This window comes from Trametes versicolor (genome assembly GCF_000271585.1).
Source record: "Trametes versicolor FP-101664 SS1 unplaced genomic scaffold TRAVEscaffold_4, whole genome shotgun sequence".
NCBI lineage: Eukaryota > Fungi > Basidiomycota > Agaricomycetes > Polyporales > Polyporaceae > Trametes > Trametes versicolor.
Genome location: NW_007360324.1, coordinates 818,642 through 836,427, shown reverse-complemented (window position 1 = coordinate 836,427; position 17,786 = coordinate 818,642). Strand labels below are relative to the sequence as shown.

The window sequence follows — 17,786 nt, the reverse complement described above, 5'->3', positions numbered from 1 at the left end:
GGTTCTTCTCATACACCCATCTTCTCCAGCTACTCCCCGACAGCGAACTCACATCCTCAACTTTCTCTCATACACAAACCATCCTCAGTCACTCCCCATATCACCCGACTCACATCCTCAACCTTCTATCATCAACATGTGCTACCCATCTTCCATCGCGGCCGCCCTCGGCAAGGAGATCAAGTTCTGTGCCCTCACCGGCGGACTTGATGTCTACCTCTTCATACTGGCATCGCTCTCCGGCGTGGTTTTCCTGGCGGGGCTACTCTTCACCGTCACTCGGCTCGTCACCGCGAAGGTCGCCTTGGTCTCACTCGGAGTCTTCGTACAGGTCTTGGCCCTCTGGTCTTCCTCCTCTCCCTGGGTTTCTGGCAAAGTCCAACTCCTCGCGGGGCTCTGCATCTTGTGCTCTGCCTGGTTCTTTGCCCAATCAGCACCTCTGGAACGCTCGACGGCTTTCCTTCAGGCCCAAGTAGTCAGCCTCCACGACACCCTCCGCTACTCTAACGAGCGTACCGCTGCCCTGCGCGCCGAGCTTCGGGAAGTCCAGGCCGCCATCTCTGTCAAGGACAACACCATCCGCGATCTCCAGGCCGGCGTCGATCTCGAAGACGACACCGTCTACGACTCCGATGCTACCGTGGTCGGCGGAGACAGCGACACCGAGGACATAGTCACCGCGCTCAACGCTCTCCGCGCCGAGTGTGCCCAGAACGCGATCCTGCTCAGCAACGCTAGGAACGCCCACAACGCTACTATGGAGGCCAAGAACGCGAAGGTTGCTCAGCTGAAGGTATGTCAGCGTTCTGGCATTCCCATTTCGCCGACGCTGACGTGCTCAACTTCCGTAGGCCGAACTCGAGGAAGCGAAGAAAGTGGTGATGGCACAGAGGAAGGAGCTGGCGGATACCGTGAGGGAGATCGCCGAAATGAGGGTAGGCGCTTCTCGCCTTGTGTATCGCCGTGTATAAAACCTACCTGTCACGTAGGTAATAAACACGCGCTGCGAGGCCGAAATCATATTTCGTGATCAGGAGATCGCACGGAAGGACCGCACGATCGCTGCGTGCGAGAACGAGCTTGCGAGCCTACAGAACGAGCTTGCAAATACGCGAGGCGAGCTTGTAAACACACACCGCGAGCTTGCGAACACCCAGAGCGTACTTGCGAGCACACAGGACCAGCTTACAGATACACAGAGCGTACTCAAGGACGCCCAAGATGTCATTGGCCCCATCAGCGCACAATTTGAGGAATACGAAGCCGACAACATGCGCATCCGGGACAAGCTCGAGGCCAAGCTCATGCTGCGAGACTTAGAGATCGAGAGCCTGAAGATGAAACTAGCGTCTGCTCTCAACCAAACCGGAGCACAACCCATGGACACCAGCGACTCATCGGAGTCCACGCTATGCTCCCCTCGTCCTGATCCGTCGTCGTCTGCATTTGATCGGCATTGCAAGTTGACTTCCCTAACCCCCACACCTTCGCCATCTTCTCCTGCCCGGCTCTCTTCCTCGTCCGCCCATTGCCCGGCCTCCCCAGTCCAGTCATGCCCGCTTGCCGAGGAGCCCTCATTCACCATCGAGGACAAGCTAGCGGAAATGGACGTCTCCTGCGATCTGCTTCGTGACGAGTACTCTTTCTTTGCCAAGGGCCAGGACTCGTGCTGGATTCAGGAGAGCCCGGTGCAGGGGAAGTGTGCTCTCAAGCCTAAGGAGGTGGACGCGAGCGGACGCCGGTCGTCCTGCTCAGAAACGTCGTCCTTCCAAATACCCGCGATACTAGGCGTCTCCCGCGATCTCCTGCACGACAAATACTCCTTCCTCGCGCAGGACAAGGACTCTCACTGGCTCACGGACACCCCAGAGAAGCCGAAGGTCGTCGTCAGATTGCAGGACGTTCCCGCTGGGGTCGAAAGCTCAGGCTATCTCTGTGCGGATGGCAAGAAGTCTTCCTTCGTTATGCGACTCGACAACGTCTCCTGCGACCTCCTCAACGACAAGATGTCCATTCCCAGCCTCAAGGACGAGGACTCGGGTTGGAGCCAGGAGAGTCTGCTGAAACATCTACCCCCTATAGAGCGCAAGAAGGGAAAGATTCCTACGTCCTCAGCACCTAAAGGCAGCTGGGGCGAGCCCCGCGCTGCCGGGGACAAGTCGTCTTTCGTTATGCGCGTCGATGACATGTCCTGCGACCTCCTCCGCGACAATGCCTCCTTCCTCCCCAAGGACCAGGGATCCTCATGGCTCGGCGACAGCAAGTCCTCGAAGATGGCTGTCCCGTCTGTCTTCCCACGTAACTCTAGGGGCAAGGAGAAGATATCGTCTCGTACGACGCACCCACTCGAAGGCTCGTTCTCCAACAACCTGTCGAACGAGTTCGCACAGCTCGTCGAGAACGCTTCGACGCCCGCCAAACGATCCGGCCACCACACCGAAGGTACCTCGCCCCAACCTCCCAGTCTGTCCTTCATGACTATCTCTTCCTCCATGGACGCGCACGCCTTCGCTTCGCTCAGACCCCACCGGAGAGACACATGTTTCCTGACCCCAGCGTTCACCCAACATGAGCCGGCCAAGGCGGCGACTCCCTCCCCTCCACAGGGTTCTTCCAAGCACGTCCGGAGAAAGAACTTGCTGAAGACGAGCGGGACTTTTCAGCCCCTCACGATCAACGCTCCCCGATACTAGGCGGCAAGTGGCTCACCTGCCTTCCCTACTTTCATATCCCCGACCAGTGGGCCCCTAAGCGGCGCCGGTTTTCTTATCGACTCGACTCACACTCGCCTCACATTCGGTTCTCATTTATTACCTATCTATTCTCATCTATTCTCGTATAGACCCATCCATGTATCAGTACTCTTCAGAGACTCGGCCGACTATAGAATGACTTGATCCACAAAACCATTTCTCGTTCCCGTCGAAACACCCGAGGTTAGTAGAACTTGGATACTTGCTAACGTCTATGGCCCAATCTCTAGGCTTCCAGTATCCTGTGCGCTCACAGGTGAGCCCCGGCAGTCTCCAGCTTTCCCTCGTCCTCTGCGAAGGGATAGTCGATGTATCCATGAGGCTCCTCAGGCAAGTAGAACAACTGGCGATCCCAAAGCGCTAATGGGATGTTCTTGAGCAGACGCCGTGGTAAGTCAGGCTGCGATCGACCATGTCAGGATCAGACAGACTGCATACATGAAGGACATTATCACATTCGCTCACGTTGGCAATAAATCTTCGACCGAAGGCGATTAGCTCCCCGGTTTTGTCTGCACGCGCGATCGCGGTATCCCTGTCGTACCGCCCAGCGCTGATGAGGGGACGAGGCAGCCAGATGTCCCGTATGAAGTCGTTCGACTACAAAATGGGTGAGCGATATATTCACTCAGGTGCAGCAGGAACTCACCTCCTCCTTTCGCTGTTCGACATCTATGAATCCCAGGACTCCAGGTTCCACGACGTGGATGTACGCAAGATCCGGGTACTGCTCTCGAAGCCGCGCGACTAGGTAAGAGAACGTCGGGATTGGATCTTCCATGCGCATATCTAGAGCCTTTTCAGTTACGCCCCGCGTATGATCACTCATGCAACTCACCCAGGAATTCGGACCATGGGCTGAGGCGGATAGCTGATTTCGTCGCGCCCACAGCCTTGACTACCGCACCGACAACCTCGAGCGCAAAACGAACACGATTCTCGATGGACCCCCCGTACTCGTCTGTGCGCTGATTCGAAACGTCTTGGATGAACTGGTCGACGAGGTACCCGTTCGCTCCGTGAATCTCGACGCCATCGAACCCAGCGCCGTGAACAGCATTGAATGCGGCCTTGCCATACCACTCGACATACTCGTTGATCTCTGTAGCATTCCAAATCCAATTGATGAGTGGCCGCGCCTAGCAGGGATGGAGCATGCAATCACTCACCAGAAGTCGTCAGATCGCGTAGAGTACCCTTGCTATCCTTGAGAGGAATCGCAGAAGGTCCAACGTGCGGGAAGTCTGGGTTCTCCGCTTCCAGCTGGTCAACGTCGGCTGCGCGGCCCAACGCCCAAAGTTGCAGGTAGATGAAGGACCCTCGCGCGTGTACCGCGTCTACGACCTGCGGCCCAATACTATCAACCAAGCAGACATTTCGAATCAGTATGAAGGAGCCGCACCCGTTTCCACGCCGCAATCTGCTCCTCGTTCCAGATACCAGGAACGTTGGGACCTAGATGTAGCCCACCGGCGTGCGGAGCAATGAAGGTACCCTCCGCGATAAGCAGTGTTCCCGGTACGGACGCGCGCTGAGCATAGTATTCTACCGCGAGATCGCCATGGACGTGCGCGCTGTTTGCACGACAACGAGTGAGAGGCGCGAGGACGACGCGGTGTCCGAGTGTTATATCCCCGACTTTGCTAGGTTGAAAGAGCTGTGCGGTTGTCTGGTTTGTCGAAAGCATAACTGCTAGCCCATCCGTCTTCGATTAAACATAGTATCAGCCATTGAGGTAAAACTCGCGTATTAGTAGATTCGAATACGACGACTGACCTTTGGGGAGCTCTGGTGCGCTGCAAAGCTGCTAGCTGCGAAGTGAGAAGGAAGAGAAACGATGCAGTATATCTCGACTGCGTCTGGATTGCATGGATATAATCATGCCCGCAGTCCTCTAGATCGGTGCGTGAACATCATGTCGACGATCGCCATCGCCATGGGATACCTTCCTGTAGGCGTCTTGGTTGTCTCTTCGGCGAATGCGGGAGACGCACTAGCGTCCGGTACACATGCTCGATAGTACTTCACGTCTGTGTGATGAACTGGGACGAGCAGGCAAACTCAAGCCACACAATGACGCGGTGAGGCGCATTGAAGCCACGCGTTATGCACGACGGCGTCGGACGAGATGCAGACGCTCGCAGCAACGGTGGCTATACCCAGGCATGATCTGTTTGTCATCCGAGAAGCGAAGTTCGTGGGCAATAAGTTATCTGACAAAGACGAGAACCTGAGAGATGAATGCTAAACACGGAGACCAGTACTCACGCGCATAACCTCGGACAACCGACGGAACTCAACTTGAATGGATGAGTGCTGAGCACGTCTTCGTGTGCGATCACATTGAAATAGCCTCACGAGAATGTATAAGGGTACAGCAGCAGGCTCATTCGGACATAAGAACACATGCAGAGAACGCGAATGGCATCGCGGACATTACGAACGCGGATCCGTCCATTTGAAGAGCCTCGAACAAGACTGAAGACAGTGCCCGAGAAAGCTGTAAGAGCACCAGATGCGGCAAAAAGTCGTCAAGCAGAGGAGATACGAGTCGAAGCCAGAGAAAGCTGAGCTAGAAGCCATGGAAGCATGGGATAGACCGTGCAGAGCTTCAAGAACGCAGGAGAGCCTTGTAATGCTTGATGAGGTTGTCGGCGTCGGTAGCGATCTGCAAGGACGTATACGTGAATGCTCCCGCACTGTAATATTCACATAGGCGACGTACCTTCTGATTTTCCATGTTCTCTTCGATGCAAGCGGATGCTTGTGCAAGTAGCTTCCTACGGGAATTCTCTCGTTCGGAAACGTGAGCTTCCACTGGTGGAGGCACAGATCAATGAGCACAGGTGGGTCTCCAGCAACAAGTACGCGTAGCTGTAGCTGGGGACGCACACATGGCACTGGCTTCGTTGATTTGCTCCGCACGTCGATGGGCCAGATCTTCGATGATCCCATTGAAGTTGCTTAGGATATCTTGGACACAATCCTTAGAGAGTATGTTAAGTATATTTTTGAGAGCCATATATGCGCATACTTCTTGATTGTCCCAGAGAACCTTGAGGGAGGTGAGCGCCGCTTCTTGAGATACCTCTTTAGCCTTGAGGTCCAGCATCGTTGTGCGTGCCTTCTCGCTACATCGACATTGGCATATAGTCAGTCAGAAGGGGTATATTGACTTACATAGAGACGCCACCGACGCGGACTGCCTTGTCCACTCGTTGGCGAGCACTGGCAAACAGCGCAGCTTTCTCCTTCTGGAACGCAACCGTTCGCGCGGACGTCTTCGACACCTTTCTCTCTACGGACGAGATTCAGGATTCAGAAGACGCGATATGGAGTCCATGGATACTACGAACTTTGTATCTCTTGCAGCATGACTAGCATTTCGGTCATGCTAGTGTTTCCTGGCTAAGCAAGGCAAGGAGATATTGCGACGTGAAGACACTCACCTGTCATCGTCTCCCTCACCCTCCTCGTCGTCAACCTCTATATCATCATCACGAGCCATCTCCGAAACCGCCGCCGCCGGCTTGCGCGAAAGTGAGGGCCTGCTAGTAGCGAACCTTGCTTGACTGAGGCCACCCGTTGCACGAGGCTGAGCGTGGTCTGAGGTAACATGTCAGGACTGTGATGGTGAAAGAGTAGAGGGCGCTGACGAGCAGTGTTGGTCGCTTTCTTGGCCATGGGGATCGTTGGTGACACGAAAGGCGAGAGAGAGGAGTTGGAGGAGGTAAAGGCGAAGGTAGGAGAAGAGTGAGCCAGCCAGCGAAGCGGAGCTTGCTCCCTGCCCTACTTTGGGGGAAAATGGGCGAGGGAATCGCAGAAGTCCATCAAACGTCCATACCTTCCGCATCGGGCACGAGTGTACGCCACAATGCCGACTGAGTGGAATGGCCTCCCTCGTACCTGCGAGCGGACGGATACATACATAGAACAATCCAGACGAACAGACACTAGGATACATTGATTTGAAGAGCAATGAATTCATCCCAGGAGAGCAGTTATGCGAGTGTCAAAGCCTTCGCTTCGGATCGGCATTTCGGGAGTATGGAAGGGGTTCTTCATGACTGCGTCCGCGTAGATCTCATACACCTTTTGCAGCACAGAGTCTGCGGTGGGCTCGACGAGTGATGTGAGGAGGACAAACTTCGTGCCTGTACGATTCATTAGAAGAGAGGTCGACCTGATAAAAGCACAAACTGTACCGGTCGCGGTCAGGAGGATGTTCATTTTGAACGACTCGCCGGAGATGACATGCGCTCCAGAGCTTGATCCGGTCGGCGAAAGGCGACTCGTAATGGCGTGTATTCCGTGTAGAGTTCCAGCCAAGACGAGGTATTCGTTCGACGTCAGGTGCGGAAGGCCATCTGTCTGGTGGTCAGCGTCGCTTTCGTTGGCATACGCTTATCGCTTGCCTCCGAAGCTTCGCTCATACACCAAGCCGCCCGCCTTGTTGATGACCTAACTCCATCATACTGAGTAAAATCTTTGGTAACGCCTGTACGAAAGGGAAAAGTACCCAGAGTCCGAAGATGGCCATGATGGTAGTGCAGACCGACTAGACGCGCTGCGCGCCGCGTCCACATGAGCAGGGCGCGTCAGGGCGCGTCGAAGACGCGTCGCGTTTCAAACTCCGCTTGAATCCCTCCTTGCCTTCGTCCCTCGGCCGGTCCTTCCTCTCATTCACTCTTATCTTCATCCACCACTGACCGTCCTCTGTGATTAACACCATGCAGGCTCAGGCCATCAGAACTGACCAGAATCAGGCAAGTGCTCAACACATACCTCGCTATCCTATGCCATAACCTTCAAGGGCGTGCAGGCAGTCATCACCTCACAGCAGAGCTTGCAATCCATACAGACTCTACTTAGAGCAGGATTGGGCTGCATAACGTACTTAAGGTACGATATAACCCGTATGTCATTGATTAAGTTGCTCATACTATGTCAGGAACCTGCTGCCATCCGACAATTTCTCCGAGAGTGAGTGACAGAGGTCACTATATGCGCGCATTTGTTGAGTATATGCTAGGTTACTTGACATCTGCTGGGCATGGGTCCCTGTCTTCACAACCCTCGAAGAGCGGGGCCTCCTTTGCTTCCGCAGACGAACGACGGAATGTCAGCGGCTTCAAGATCATGACTGTTACTAAAGGGTTTACGGAGGAGGCAGACAAGCTCCTCGATTATATGGTATGTAACCCGACACCTGTAGAGATTTGAGAACAGACCCACTGACTCGATACAGGAAAATGGTATCTTTGATGCTGTGCAGAAGCAATACCTCCGTAGCTTTGTCTTCGCCGTGTACCTGGTGAGCTAACTATCTCATCGTTTACGTCCGTTTTTGCTGAGATAGGCCGGCTCAGGACGATCAAGACCCAAACAAGTGAGGCTCATAGATCATGGAAATATCGTAAACTCATGCATATCCGACCAGTATTGTCGAAGCTTATACGTTCAACTTCAGCGTAAGTTCTGTTAACTCTAATATTGGCCTATTGACGCACTGCCTGCAGTATTGTAAGGTTCCCGGGTCAGAGAGCACAGTGCCTGTGATGTCTCTGGGGGAAGACATGATGAATCTATCCTTGTCCGGATCGAAGCAATCACAGGACCCTGTGGCGGACGCAACACGTAGGGGTAAGATACCCACTCTCGGTGAAGTAAAGCGCAGTTTAAAGGTAGGCTTTTCGCGCCTAGCGAAAGCAGTTAGTTACCAACCCGCGCAATATAGACTCTAATTAAGAACCTCATACAAGCCACGACGCAAATGGACGCGCTACCCAGTAAGCTCCATCTTAGGAAAATGGCGAGTCTCGTCTCATGCGGTGGCCTTATCTAGAACGCCGATTCGCCACCTTCAAACTCTACTATTACGAGAACACTCCGGAGGACTACGAGCCACCTCACTTCCGGGCTGGTGACTTGAAGAAGGATAAGTGGTTCATGACGACGCACAACAAGGGGGAGATTCCAGAGCGTTGCAGCGTTGGGTCTGTGCAGACAGGCTACCATGGGGTGGACGTCAAAGTGACGTCTGTATCCGGATATTTACCGTCCGCGGAAGATAACAACGCGCCATTCCTCGGCACCACAAGCGGAAATCCTTTCGGAGCGCCTCCGCTTACTCCTGCCGAAGAAGCCTCGATGCGTGCTCAGCAGATCGAAGTACAACGCGAAGACGCGCTGGAGCGCCGAGTTGTTTGGGATACGGATATAGAGTTAGCGGACATGAACGTCTCTGAAGGCGAAGAACGTCGTGGTAAGTTTACACGAGGTGCATAGGGGATCTGCCTCGCGTACTCACGGCATCATTCTCACAGCCGTCCCGAAGAGTAACGCCTCGGCTGTCGAGCGCGTGGTACCGGTGGGTTTCAGGGACGACGAGGGAACGATTGTCCCATACACAGAGCCGGAAACGCCTCGTCGCTTGGACAGGAACGCAGAGGCACAATACGCTGGGAGACCTGAGTCGGTGCCTATGTGTATCGGCCAACTGGTGTGCCCTTTCCCCGCATTCCTGAGGCTGCACTCTGACAGGTCTTTCCCAATAGGCCAAAAGTAAATCACAAACAAGGGACGACGTATCTCCTACACAAGAGATCGAGGGCACGCAGGTTGTCCCTTCCCCTCTTACCTCCGCACAAGCGTCCCCCCTACGTTCCAGGTCCCTAACGCCTACGCCAAGGCCCAGGGATTCATACCGGCGCGATAACGCCTCCAGGGCAGAGTCCCTCCTTCCGCCGTCCGACATCGAACCATCCTTGTCGATGGGCTTTCAGACCGCTGAATCTCTCGATACCCAGCTTCTCAAAGATATCATCACCGGCGGAGCTACGGAGACACAAGAAGATAGCATGATACTAGGTTTGTTCTTGAGTTCGTCTTCAGGTGTGGCAACGCATCGCTGACAGCCGGTATTAGACATGGAGTCGCAGCGTGAGGCCGAGCTTCCTGGTACGGAAGATCCGATACAGTCATTCACCGACGCGGGTGCTCAAAGCGGCGTTGACATTGTCATGGACCGTGAGAGTCCCGTTGTCATGGATTGTGAATGCGGCGTTCTTGTAAGGGTGCTTGCCCGACCTCAAATTTCTCTAGCTGATTGGTTTGGCAGCTCGAGGATTGCGATTGCTTGAAATGCGATGGTGGTTGCGGCCGATGGTTTCATCTGTGGTAAGTTCAATTTGGTTGGATCGTGCCGATATTCGACAACGGTTGACGTATATATTACCCTTACAGGTGTATGGGTTTTCACTCCGCTCAGGACCAACGCGTTCCGTCAGAGTTCATCTGCTTCGATTGCCGCGTCAAGGCCGACCGTAACTGGGACCTCATCGTGGTCCACGATTTATACCCGCGGATGATTGCAAAGTTCAGGGACTTGGCCATTCAAAGGTAAGGCACGCGTTCTAGACCGTTCGATCTCTTGTGCTGAGCGTGATCTTAGGCGCGGAATCAAAGTGTTCGAGACCCATGTGCCCGAGGGCCTGTCAGCGTTCACCAAATTGATCGGTCGGTTGTGCGTGAACGCGCTGGTAAAGCGGCTCGCTGACCGCAGCATTTGCACAGGCTGCGACTCTACCGTAGCAGGACAGGTATTCAAGCGGCTCGAGGCCGAAGGTCGGTCATATGCGTCTACTTCGAGCGAAAGTTAAACCGTGCCGATTTGCACAGGGTTCATCGCGCAGGAGGTTCGAGAAGCCGACGAATCTGGGTTCATGGAGACCACCTCGCTCGCGAGTAAGAAGAAGACGAAAAAGGTGAACGCGAAGACAAAAGCAGCGCAGCGGCGCAAAGTCCTGCAGAAACCGGTCTACGTCTTTGTGCAGGCGATCAAGAGCGAGCAAGCATACCAGGACTACTTCAATCCCGATCCGGAAGTCGAAAAGAGACTTCTAGGCCTCTCTGATCTGGTCGGTGGTTCTTGCAGTTGGTCCGGGCAGGAGTCTAAACCGAGGCGTTTTAGAAACCGGAGCGCAAGAGCCGCAGAAAGAAGAACAACGTGGTTAATGATCCCGAAATGTGCTGACGCCCTCCCCACCCTGATGCTCGGCTGATACCAATGTCTTCCGCAGGGAAACGTCCAAGGCTCTCCCACGGCTGCCCGATGGGCGGGACTTGCCCCTGGCTAACGCCGAAGTAGAGGAAACCCAGCCCTTGCCGGTCGGCCTGGGCTCCCAAACCCAGGAGGAGACGCAATATCCAGGGGCCGACGAGCGAATTAACGACCTCAAGCGGAAGACTTCGAGCGCCGACCAAGACGGTGCCAACGCCCGGAAGAAGATCAAGATTTCACTCGGACCGGCTGTCGACCTGGGGGACTAGGCGTATGGTCGACGACTTCTAGCGATTGGTGCTGCCGAGACTCGTGCGGCGTTTCTTCCCTGCTGCCTGTTGCGACTTCTGGATTGCTCTGCTGTGATGGACCCTGAGAACCTGCGTCTACTCTGCTGCTCTGTGCCTCTCGTTCGCTCTGCCCGTTATGTTGTACTTTGTTACCGTCTAAGAATTTGATACCTAGCTTTGTCCCTATTCGTCCTAACATGTGCACGGTGTGGCGGCCATTCTGCCCGCTTCCGTCGCGATGATCCGCCTGGCGCGTGTCGCCAAGTTCTGTGGCGGAATGCTGCGCCGCGGAATTGACTCGACGCCCTCGTGGTGAACGCCTTGACCCGTGGAATGCATGGTAGCCGAGCAGATGTCGCAGGGCATGGGAGAACGAAGTCGCTGACGCTGACGACGTTCGAAAAGGTCCCGGCTGTGCCTTTCCTTTGTATCTCGCCTGAGACTTTCGAGTATCTCGCCTGAGACTTTCGAGAACCAAAAATGCATCGAATCGAGCGACGTTTGCTTTCTGCGGTCATGCGCATGCGCGTGCGGTCTCCCGCCGGCACGACGGCTGTATATTCCGTGGAAATAAATGTGAAATAAAGGATCGGGCGCATTGATGTTCGGACCTTCGGATACGGTCCTATGCCTACACCAGCGCGTCAGACCCACAGGCGTGCACCGCCGAAGTTTGCGGTGGCCTGGATCGTCGGCCCCCACGGCTCCTCGGGACGCACGTTGCGCGACTTCTAGCTCAGCCGCCAGGTCTTCGGCGAGACAACGAACATTCTCGTCAGAGCATATCCTCTATCACCGTGGAAGCTGAAGCGCACACCTGTCGTCTGCCTGCCATAGCGGGCCAGCACATGCCCGTGTGCAGCCGGACGCTGGGGGATGCGCGTCCGCCTGCGCAGGTATTTATTACGTCCGCCGTGCGCAGGCGTTCTGGCCGCGACCAGCGGTGGAAACGCCCTGGAAATGTGACAGGGGGACGTAGCCCCGCCTGAAGTGTGGTAGCACCGATATTCGGTGCCCGTCCGCAAGATCAACATGAGGATATTCGGTGCGCGTTGATTTGAGGGTCCGTGGCCAAGGGTGCGAGTGCGATCGCGTATACGGACATTGGGCAGATATAGCCGCGGGTTGTGGAGAGAGAGAACCCTCCTCGTGGAGCTCCCGGGTTCGGCATTAGTGCTGCACACGATCGCCCAGATTCGGGGTGGCAGACGCTAGTGGGGCACGTTCGCGCGCGCGACCCTGAATTGCACGTCTATTACACATGGCGCGGCACAACGGGTAAGGTGTATGACCTGCGAAAGGCGTACTAAATTGCGCCCATGGAAGGCACCTGCAGCTGACCTGCGCGGACTCTGGCCCCGGAGGCGATACGCATTATCGAGGGCCGCCGTCCGAGTCGGTGCGTCGATATACTGTTCTCGGAAGCTGTGCCCCGAGGATGGAGCGCGTCGATACCGCTGGGAGAGGTCTGACACGGCGGGTGACTTGGAGGGTGTTGGAGTGCGCCCGATGTGCAGACGTTGGACCCTGGATCAAAGACTCCAACGGCTCCCATCACTTACGCACGGGGGTACGAATGCGCCCGTGGGCCAGGGCGGCATGGATACGAGGGCATCTGTGCGACGAGAGGCGGGCGAGAAGGACGCGCAAGCGTACACCGACCGGAGGGTGCACCGGGCGTGGGCCGTTGTTTGCTGTCGCGATGTTTGCGACTTTGTTGGCTCGAACCACACAAGATTCAGGCGCCACATGGATCGGGCGCAGATCTTCGTGGCGAGGCGAGTCGCGGCCTGCCCTAAATGCGGCAGTATAAACGGCGCTTGGGCGGTTATCGGCGCTCTTCATCCCCTCATGATTTGGCAAATCGTCGGCGTCGTCCTCCACGGCCGACGACCTGCGTCTAGAGGCCCTCGCAGGAGATGAAGTAACCGGTGCAAGGCATAGACTATTGCACCTCCGTATCTCCCTGGCTGCGACACTCTCACGTATCCGGGACTCGTTAGAGTGGTGTACATCTTACTTTCGGACGTACTAGTCATATGATAATGCACTGCTGCGATTGATCTCACTGCAATCCGTGCTGGTGGTCACATTCATCTCCGTCCGCCTGAGCTTCCCTCGCCGAGTCCGCGGGCTCCGACGTATGCGCGTCGTCCAATGGCTGCGCGGGTGGTATTTATCGCGCCCGACCGTGATGCGCAGATCTTCCCATGGTGTGGAGTGACGTTGGGGGCGCTGTGGACGACGTCGGGGCGTGCGGGGTGCGGGGAAGGACGGCGCGCGACGCGTCGGCGGGGTGGACGGGGAGGAGAGCGGCGGGGCGGGGAGAGAGTCGCGGTAATCAGGGAGGAAAAGGCGGGAGGAATGCAGGGATTGGCTGGAATAGAAGCTGAGTATGGTCGGCTATCGAAAGTTCGAGGCTGGACGGGGGTTCGCTGCTCCCCAATTCGACCAGCCCTTTCCTCCGTAAAGCCCATCTCGTCCGAACCGACGACGCCCAGACTCCCTCTCTCGCTCCTTCACGATCCGCTCACGACTCTAACTGCCCCGCCATGCCGTACAAACTGTCGGCCGCGTTGTCTGCACACTCCTCCGATGTGCGTCGCTTGACCCGCCCCGCGCGGCCCCGCCAGTGCTCACCCTTCTCAGGTTAGGGCGGTCGTGGCCCCCAGAGACGATCTCGTTCTCTCCGCCTCCCGCGATACGACAGCGATCGTCTGGACTAAAGCGGCCGGCTCCTCCTTCACGCAATCCGCCACCCTCCATGCTGGCTCGAGGTACATCAACGCCGTCGCGTACCTGCCTCCAGCCCCGGGTGCTCCAGAAGGTGAGTAATCATGTCGGCTAGTGGCGCGGTGTCTCTGGGCGCGCCGCTCAAGGGATGGACAGGATACGCGGTCACTGGCGGACAGGACACGGTGGTCAACGTCTTCGCACTCCCCAGTACAAAGGGCGAGCCAAACTTCTCCCTCCTGGGCCATACCGACAACGTATGCACGCTCCATACCGCCGAGGACGGCACAATTATCTCGGGTTCGTGGGACAAGTGCGTACTTCTTCCTTCGCGCCACACTCCTGTCATTGCAGGCCGTGTAACTAATCCGTCAAAGAACCGCGAAGGTGTGGAAGGACTTCCAGCTACTATACGACCTCGTTGGCCACCAGCAGTCCGTCTGGACCGTTCTGGCTATCGATGGCGGCCAATTCCTGACAGGTAAGTCGCGCTAGTAAGCATTGCACGCGCGTTAATTGACGGAGGAACATGGGAAGGTTCTGCGGACAACACTATCAAGCTGTGGAAGCAGCACAAGAACGTCCGCACCTATCCCGGACATACGCAGGCCGTCCGCGGCCTGGCCTTGATTACTGACATCGGCTTCGCATCGTGTTCGAACGACAGGTACGTGGTCGGCCGGTTCTTATTGGACATTGGTCTAGACCTGCCACCCGCAGCGAAATCCGGATCTGGACCATGGAAGGCGACTGCGTGTATACGCTATCAGGTCACACGTCTTTCGTCTACAGCATATCCGTTCTGCCCAATGGCGACATCGTGTCAGGTGGAGAGGACCGGACAGTCCGCGTCTGGCGAGGTCCGCATTTTCTACCTCTCACACCGTTACCCCCGCCAGTATCTCTGACCTCGTTTGCGGCATCCACAGACGGTGAATGTGCTCAGACTCTCGTGCACCCCGCCATTTCAGTGTGGACCGTGGCGACGACTCCCAACGGTGATATTGTGACCGGTTGCAGTGATGGAATCGTGCGCGTCTTCAGCCCAGAAGAGGAGCGCTGGGCACCAGCAGATCAGCTCAAGGCGTTCGACGACCTGGTCGCGGCGCAAGCCCTTCCTGCCCAGGAGATCGGCGACATCAAGAAGTCTGATCTGCCCGGGCCAGAAGCGTTGACGCAGCTAGGTGCGTCGGCGGGACGGCGCGGGTAAGTGATGGACCACAAGCTAACGGTGATTCAGGCAAGAAGCCTGGAGAGGTCAAGATGATCAGGCGCGGCGAGAGCGTAGAAGCTCACCAGGTTTGTGCTGGATGCGATCCGCACTCTGACGCGGCTGCTAATTCCGTCCTTATCGTCAGTGGGACAGCGCATCGTCGAGCTGGCAGAAAATCGGTGACGTCGTCGATGCCGTCGGCTCGGGGCGCAAACAGCTGTACCAGGGCCGCGAGTACGACTTCGTCTTCGACGTTGACGTCAAGGAGGGTGCCCCACCATTGAAGCTTCCTTACAACGCGGGCGGTGAGAACCTTGTCGCACGACCATCACGGGACCTCGTCTTACCATTCAATCCAGACAATCCTTACATTGCTGCGCAGCGCTTCCTGGAGAACAACGAGCTTCCCCTCAGCTACCTCGACGAAGTTGTTCGGTTCATCGAGAAGAACGCGGGAGGCGCGACAGCCGCCCCGTCGGGCGAGCAATTTGCGGATCCTTACACCGGTGCGCTACCTGGATTTCGAACAATATCGTGCACAAGCTCACTATGCATTAGGTGCCTCCAGGTACCAGGCCTCACAAGCAACGGCATCCGCGGGAGCGTCCGACTACCAGGACCCCTTCACCGGTGAGTAATGCTTACAGATGTACTGCTTCTTTCACACCTATATTTTGCTTCTAGGCGCTTCAAGGTACCGTGCTCCTTCGGCTGCCCCTACACCTCCTCCAGCAGTTGCGACCGGCAACGATCCTTGGACGGGCGCCTCGCGGTATTCCAACAGCGCGACTTCGCCGGTCATGCCCCCGCCCCCGCTAGCCACCAACACGAATGTAGTAAATGTTATACCTGTTGTATGTTGCTTCCAATATGCTCGCGACCCCCGCTAATTTATTTCGCAGAGAACTCCACTATCTTTCCGTCAAGCACATGTATCCGCAATGCAAGCCAAACTGTACCAATTCGACCAGGCCCTCCGGAACGAAATTGTAAGCTCGCCCAGTGTTCTGACCAATGCATGCATACTGACCATGCCGCATATAGTCGACCGGATATCTCGCAATGTATCCTCAAGAGCTGAATCTCATCGACGAAACTTTCACGTATCTTGCTCAAGCTGTATCACATCCCCTTGACCCCCCTTCGAAGAAGCTCACCAGCAACCACATCGACGCCATCATCCAGCTCCTCGAGCGCTGGCCCCAGTCTCAGATTTTCCCCCGTTCGTAGACGTCGCCCGCGCTCATCGTTTGGTGCTCATTATTTCCACCCTTGGCAGTGATGGACCTCAGCCGTCTTGTCCTCGCGTTCTGCCCGACAGCGTATACCGACCCGGCTTTGCGGACCCGGTTCTTCGCGGCCTTGTTCAAGGGCGCGAGCTGGAACGAGCCGTGGTCGTCACCGCTCCCTAAACAGCGCGAGACTAACACGCTCTTTCTTCTGCGCTCCCTTGCCAACGTCTTCCAGGACGGAACGACGCTGAAGGACGGCGCATGGGTGCAGGAGGTCGGTGATCTCGGCACCGCTACTGCGTGTGAAGCTTACCGCTGCGCTGGACAGGTTCTTAACACGTTGGGCGAAGTCCCATACGTTGTCCTCACTAACTCGCTTCGTGTGTCCTTGACGACCATCCTGTTCAAGTTAGCATTGTTGTTTTATGACCTATGACCACGGGAGCTGATCGTTTGTCCAGCGTATCGTGCACCGGCCTGCGGGAGATGCTGACCGTTCCTCTGCGGAACCAGCTCGTCGCTCTGGTTCTCGAGGTATGCTGGTCGGATATATTAAGCGGCTCCGTCTGACCGCGTCCTAGATTTTGAACTCAGAGAAGACCGAAGGCGAAGCCGCGTACCGCGCCCTGGTTGCCCTCGGCGACATTGTAAGTACTAACGCGCGCCGCCTTAGAATGCGCGAAGCTGACCCACGTGCAGGCTTTCGCCGCGAAGGAGCAGGCGCACCCGCTCCTCCCAGAACACCAGAACACCGCTCGACAAGTGCTCGCTGCGCTCACCGTGACGTTCCCCGAGCCCCGCATCCGGGACGTCTCAAAAGAGGTCGTCGCACTGTTCTGATCTCGCGCCCCCTTCCACGAACCCCAAAAACATATGCTCGTATTATACGGTGAAATAGGGACGCGTGCTTCTGTGCGTGGGGTATACGTAGGTCGGATGGCTGGTTCTCGTTCCGAGGAGGTTGTTCAAATTGTTCATGGGCGGGAATGGTCGTTGCACGGAGGCACCGCGGACGAGCGTCCTCGACACTCGATTCTTGACTGAGGCGGATGGACTTGTGTTTCGTTACCGTAAAGAAGGGGTATCCACCATCAATGTAGCGTTGTCTTTCTATACTTCCCATGTCTTTGTCTCTCCTCTCCTCTCCTCACCCACATATTGCCATGCCCCCGCTTCATGCACTCACACCTCTTTCGCTCATCGACTTCTCCCGCGTATGTATCTTGCAGCGTGCGCCCACACTCCATCGCGCCATCTCCGCCATCATTGCCACTAGACTGCTGGGCACATTCCGGTATTTCTTGGGTTCTTGGGTTGGTGTAGTTGTGCTTTGGGTACTAGTAGGTGGTCACTATTCTGTCTGTGCGGTCTTCTTCGAGAACGTGCGCTAACGAGGTCTCGCCGTGCAGGACTGCATCTTGCGCACCATCGCGTTTCCGTTGTAACATCATGAAATCGACTTGTGCAATCTCTCTTGTCCGACATGAACCGGATGCAACACTA

At 56.2% G+C, this 17,786-nt stretch overlaps 6 protein-coding genes across 6 annotated transcripts; 3 read left to right on the top strand and 3 right to left on the bottom strand.

The window, feature by feature from the left end:
- Window positions 1-70: 70 nt before the first annotated feature.
- Window positions 71-2,693, top strand: TRAVEDRAFT_70705 (uncharacterized protein; the record flags this gene model as incomplete). The annotated part of the gene is made up of 3 exons (XM_008038482.1): window positions 71-793; window positions 852-935; window positions 990-2,693. The coding sequence occupies exons 1-3, from the start codon at window positions 137-139 to the stop codon at window positions 2,691-2,693; spliced, it is 2,445 nt and encodes an 814-aa protein (XP_008036673.1). The 5' UTR covers window positions 71-136.
- A 310-nt stretch (window positions 2,694-3,003) lies between these two features.
- TRAVEDRAFT_35972 (FMN-linked oxidoreductase) lies at window positions 3,004-5,336 on the bottom strand (the record flags this gene model as incomplete). Its single annotated transcript, XM_008037996.1, has 7 exons — window positions 3,004-3,153; window positions 3,219-3,353; window positions 3,403-3,542; window positions 3,592-3,855; window positions 3,923-4,097; window positions 4,156-4,410; window positions 5,322-5,336. The coding sequence occupies 7 exons, from the start codon at window positions 5,334-5,336 to the stop codon at window positions 3,004-3,006; spliced, it is 1,134 nt and encodes a 377-aa protein (XP_008036187.1).
- A 316-nt stretch (window positions 5,337-5,652) lies between these two features.
- TRAVEDRAFT_77599 (uncharacterized protein) lies at window positions 5,653-6,155 on the bottom strand (the record flags this gene model as incomplete). Its single annotated transcript, XM_008038481.1, has 4 exons — window positions 5,653-5,739; window positions 5,788-5,884; window positions 5,934-6,051; window positions 6,110-6,155. Coding segments are annotated over 4 exons (348 nt in total), but the record flags the coding sequence as incomplete, so codon positions are not given.
- A 582-nt stretch (window positions 6,156-6,737) lies between these two features.
- On the bottom strand, window positions 6,738-7,293 carry TRAVEDRAFT_35971 (Sybindin-like protein; the record flags this gene model as incomplete). The annotated part of the gene is made up of 4 exons (XM_008037995.1): window positions 6,738-6,907; window positions 6,959-7,120; window positions 7,169-7,214; window positions 7,273-7,293. The coding sequence occupies 4 exons, from the start codon at window positions 7,291-7,293 to the stop codon at window positions 6,738-6,740; spliced, it is 399 nt and encodes a 132-aa protein (XP_008036186.1).
- Window positions 7,294-7,892: 599 nt separating this feature from the next.
- TRAVEDRAFT_119861 (uncharacterized protein) lies at window positions 7,893-11,084 on the top strand (the record flags this gene model as incomplete). Its single annotated transcript, XM_008038480.1, is given in 16 exon segments — window positions 7,893-7,946; window positions 8,002-8,067; window positions 8,123-8,142; window positions 8,194-8,224; window positions 8,273-8,419; window positions 8,491-8,542; window positions 8,599-9,022; window positions 9,042-9,239; window positions 9,424-9,623; window positions 9,681-9,823; window positions 9,874-9,932; window positions 9,999-10,154; window positions 10,207-10,271; window positions 10,329-10,379; window positions 10,434-10,688; window positions 10,900-11,084. 16 exon segments carry the CDS (start codon window positions 7,893-7,895, stop codon window positions 11,082-11,084), a joined length of 2,106 nt encoding a protein of 701 aa, XP_008036671.1.
- Window positions 11,085-13,657: 2,573 nt separating this feature from the next.
- Window positions 13,658-17,491, top strand: TRAVEDRAFT_70704 (phospholipase A-2-activating protein; the record flags this gene model as incomplete). Its single annotated transcript, XM_008038479.1, has 19 exons — window positions 13,658-13,702; window positions 13,755-13,932; window positions 13,995-14,151; window positions 14,216-14,319; window positions 14,376-14,505; window positions 14,559-14,698; window positions 14,768-15,022; window positions 15,079-15,137; window positions 15,197-15,356; window positions 15,411-15,557; window positions 15,610-15,681; window positions 15,736-15,905; window positions 15,954-16,040; window positions 16,096-16,273; window positions 16,331-16,557; window positions 16,612-16,691; window positions 16,745-16,817; window positions 16,865-16,930; window positions 16,983-17,491. The coding sequence occupies 19 exons, from the start codon at window positions 13,658-13,660 to the stop codon at window positions 17,121-17,123; spliced, it is 2,469 nt and encodes an 822-aa protein (XP_008036670.1). The 3' UTR covers window positions 17,124-17,491.
- Between the last annotated feature and the right edge of the window lie 295 nt (window positions 17,492-17,786).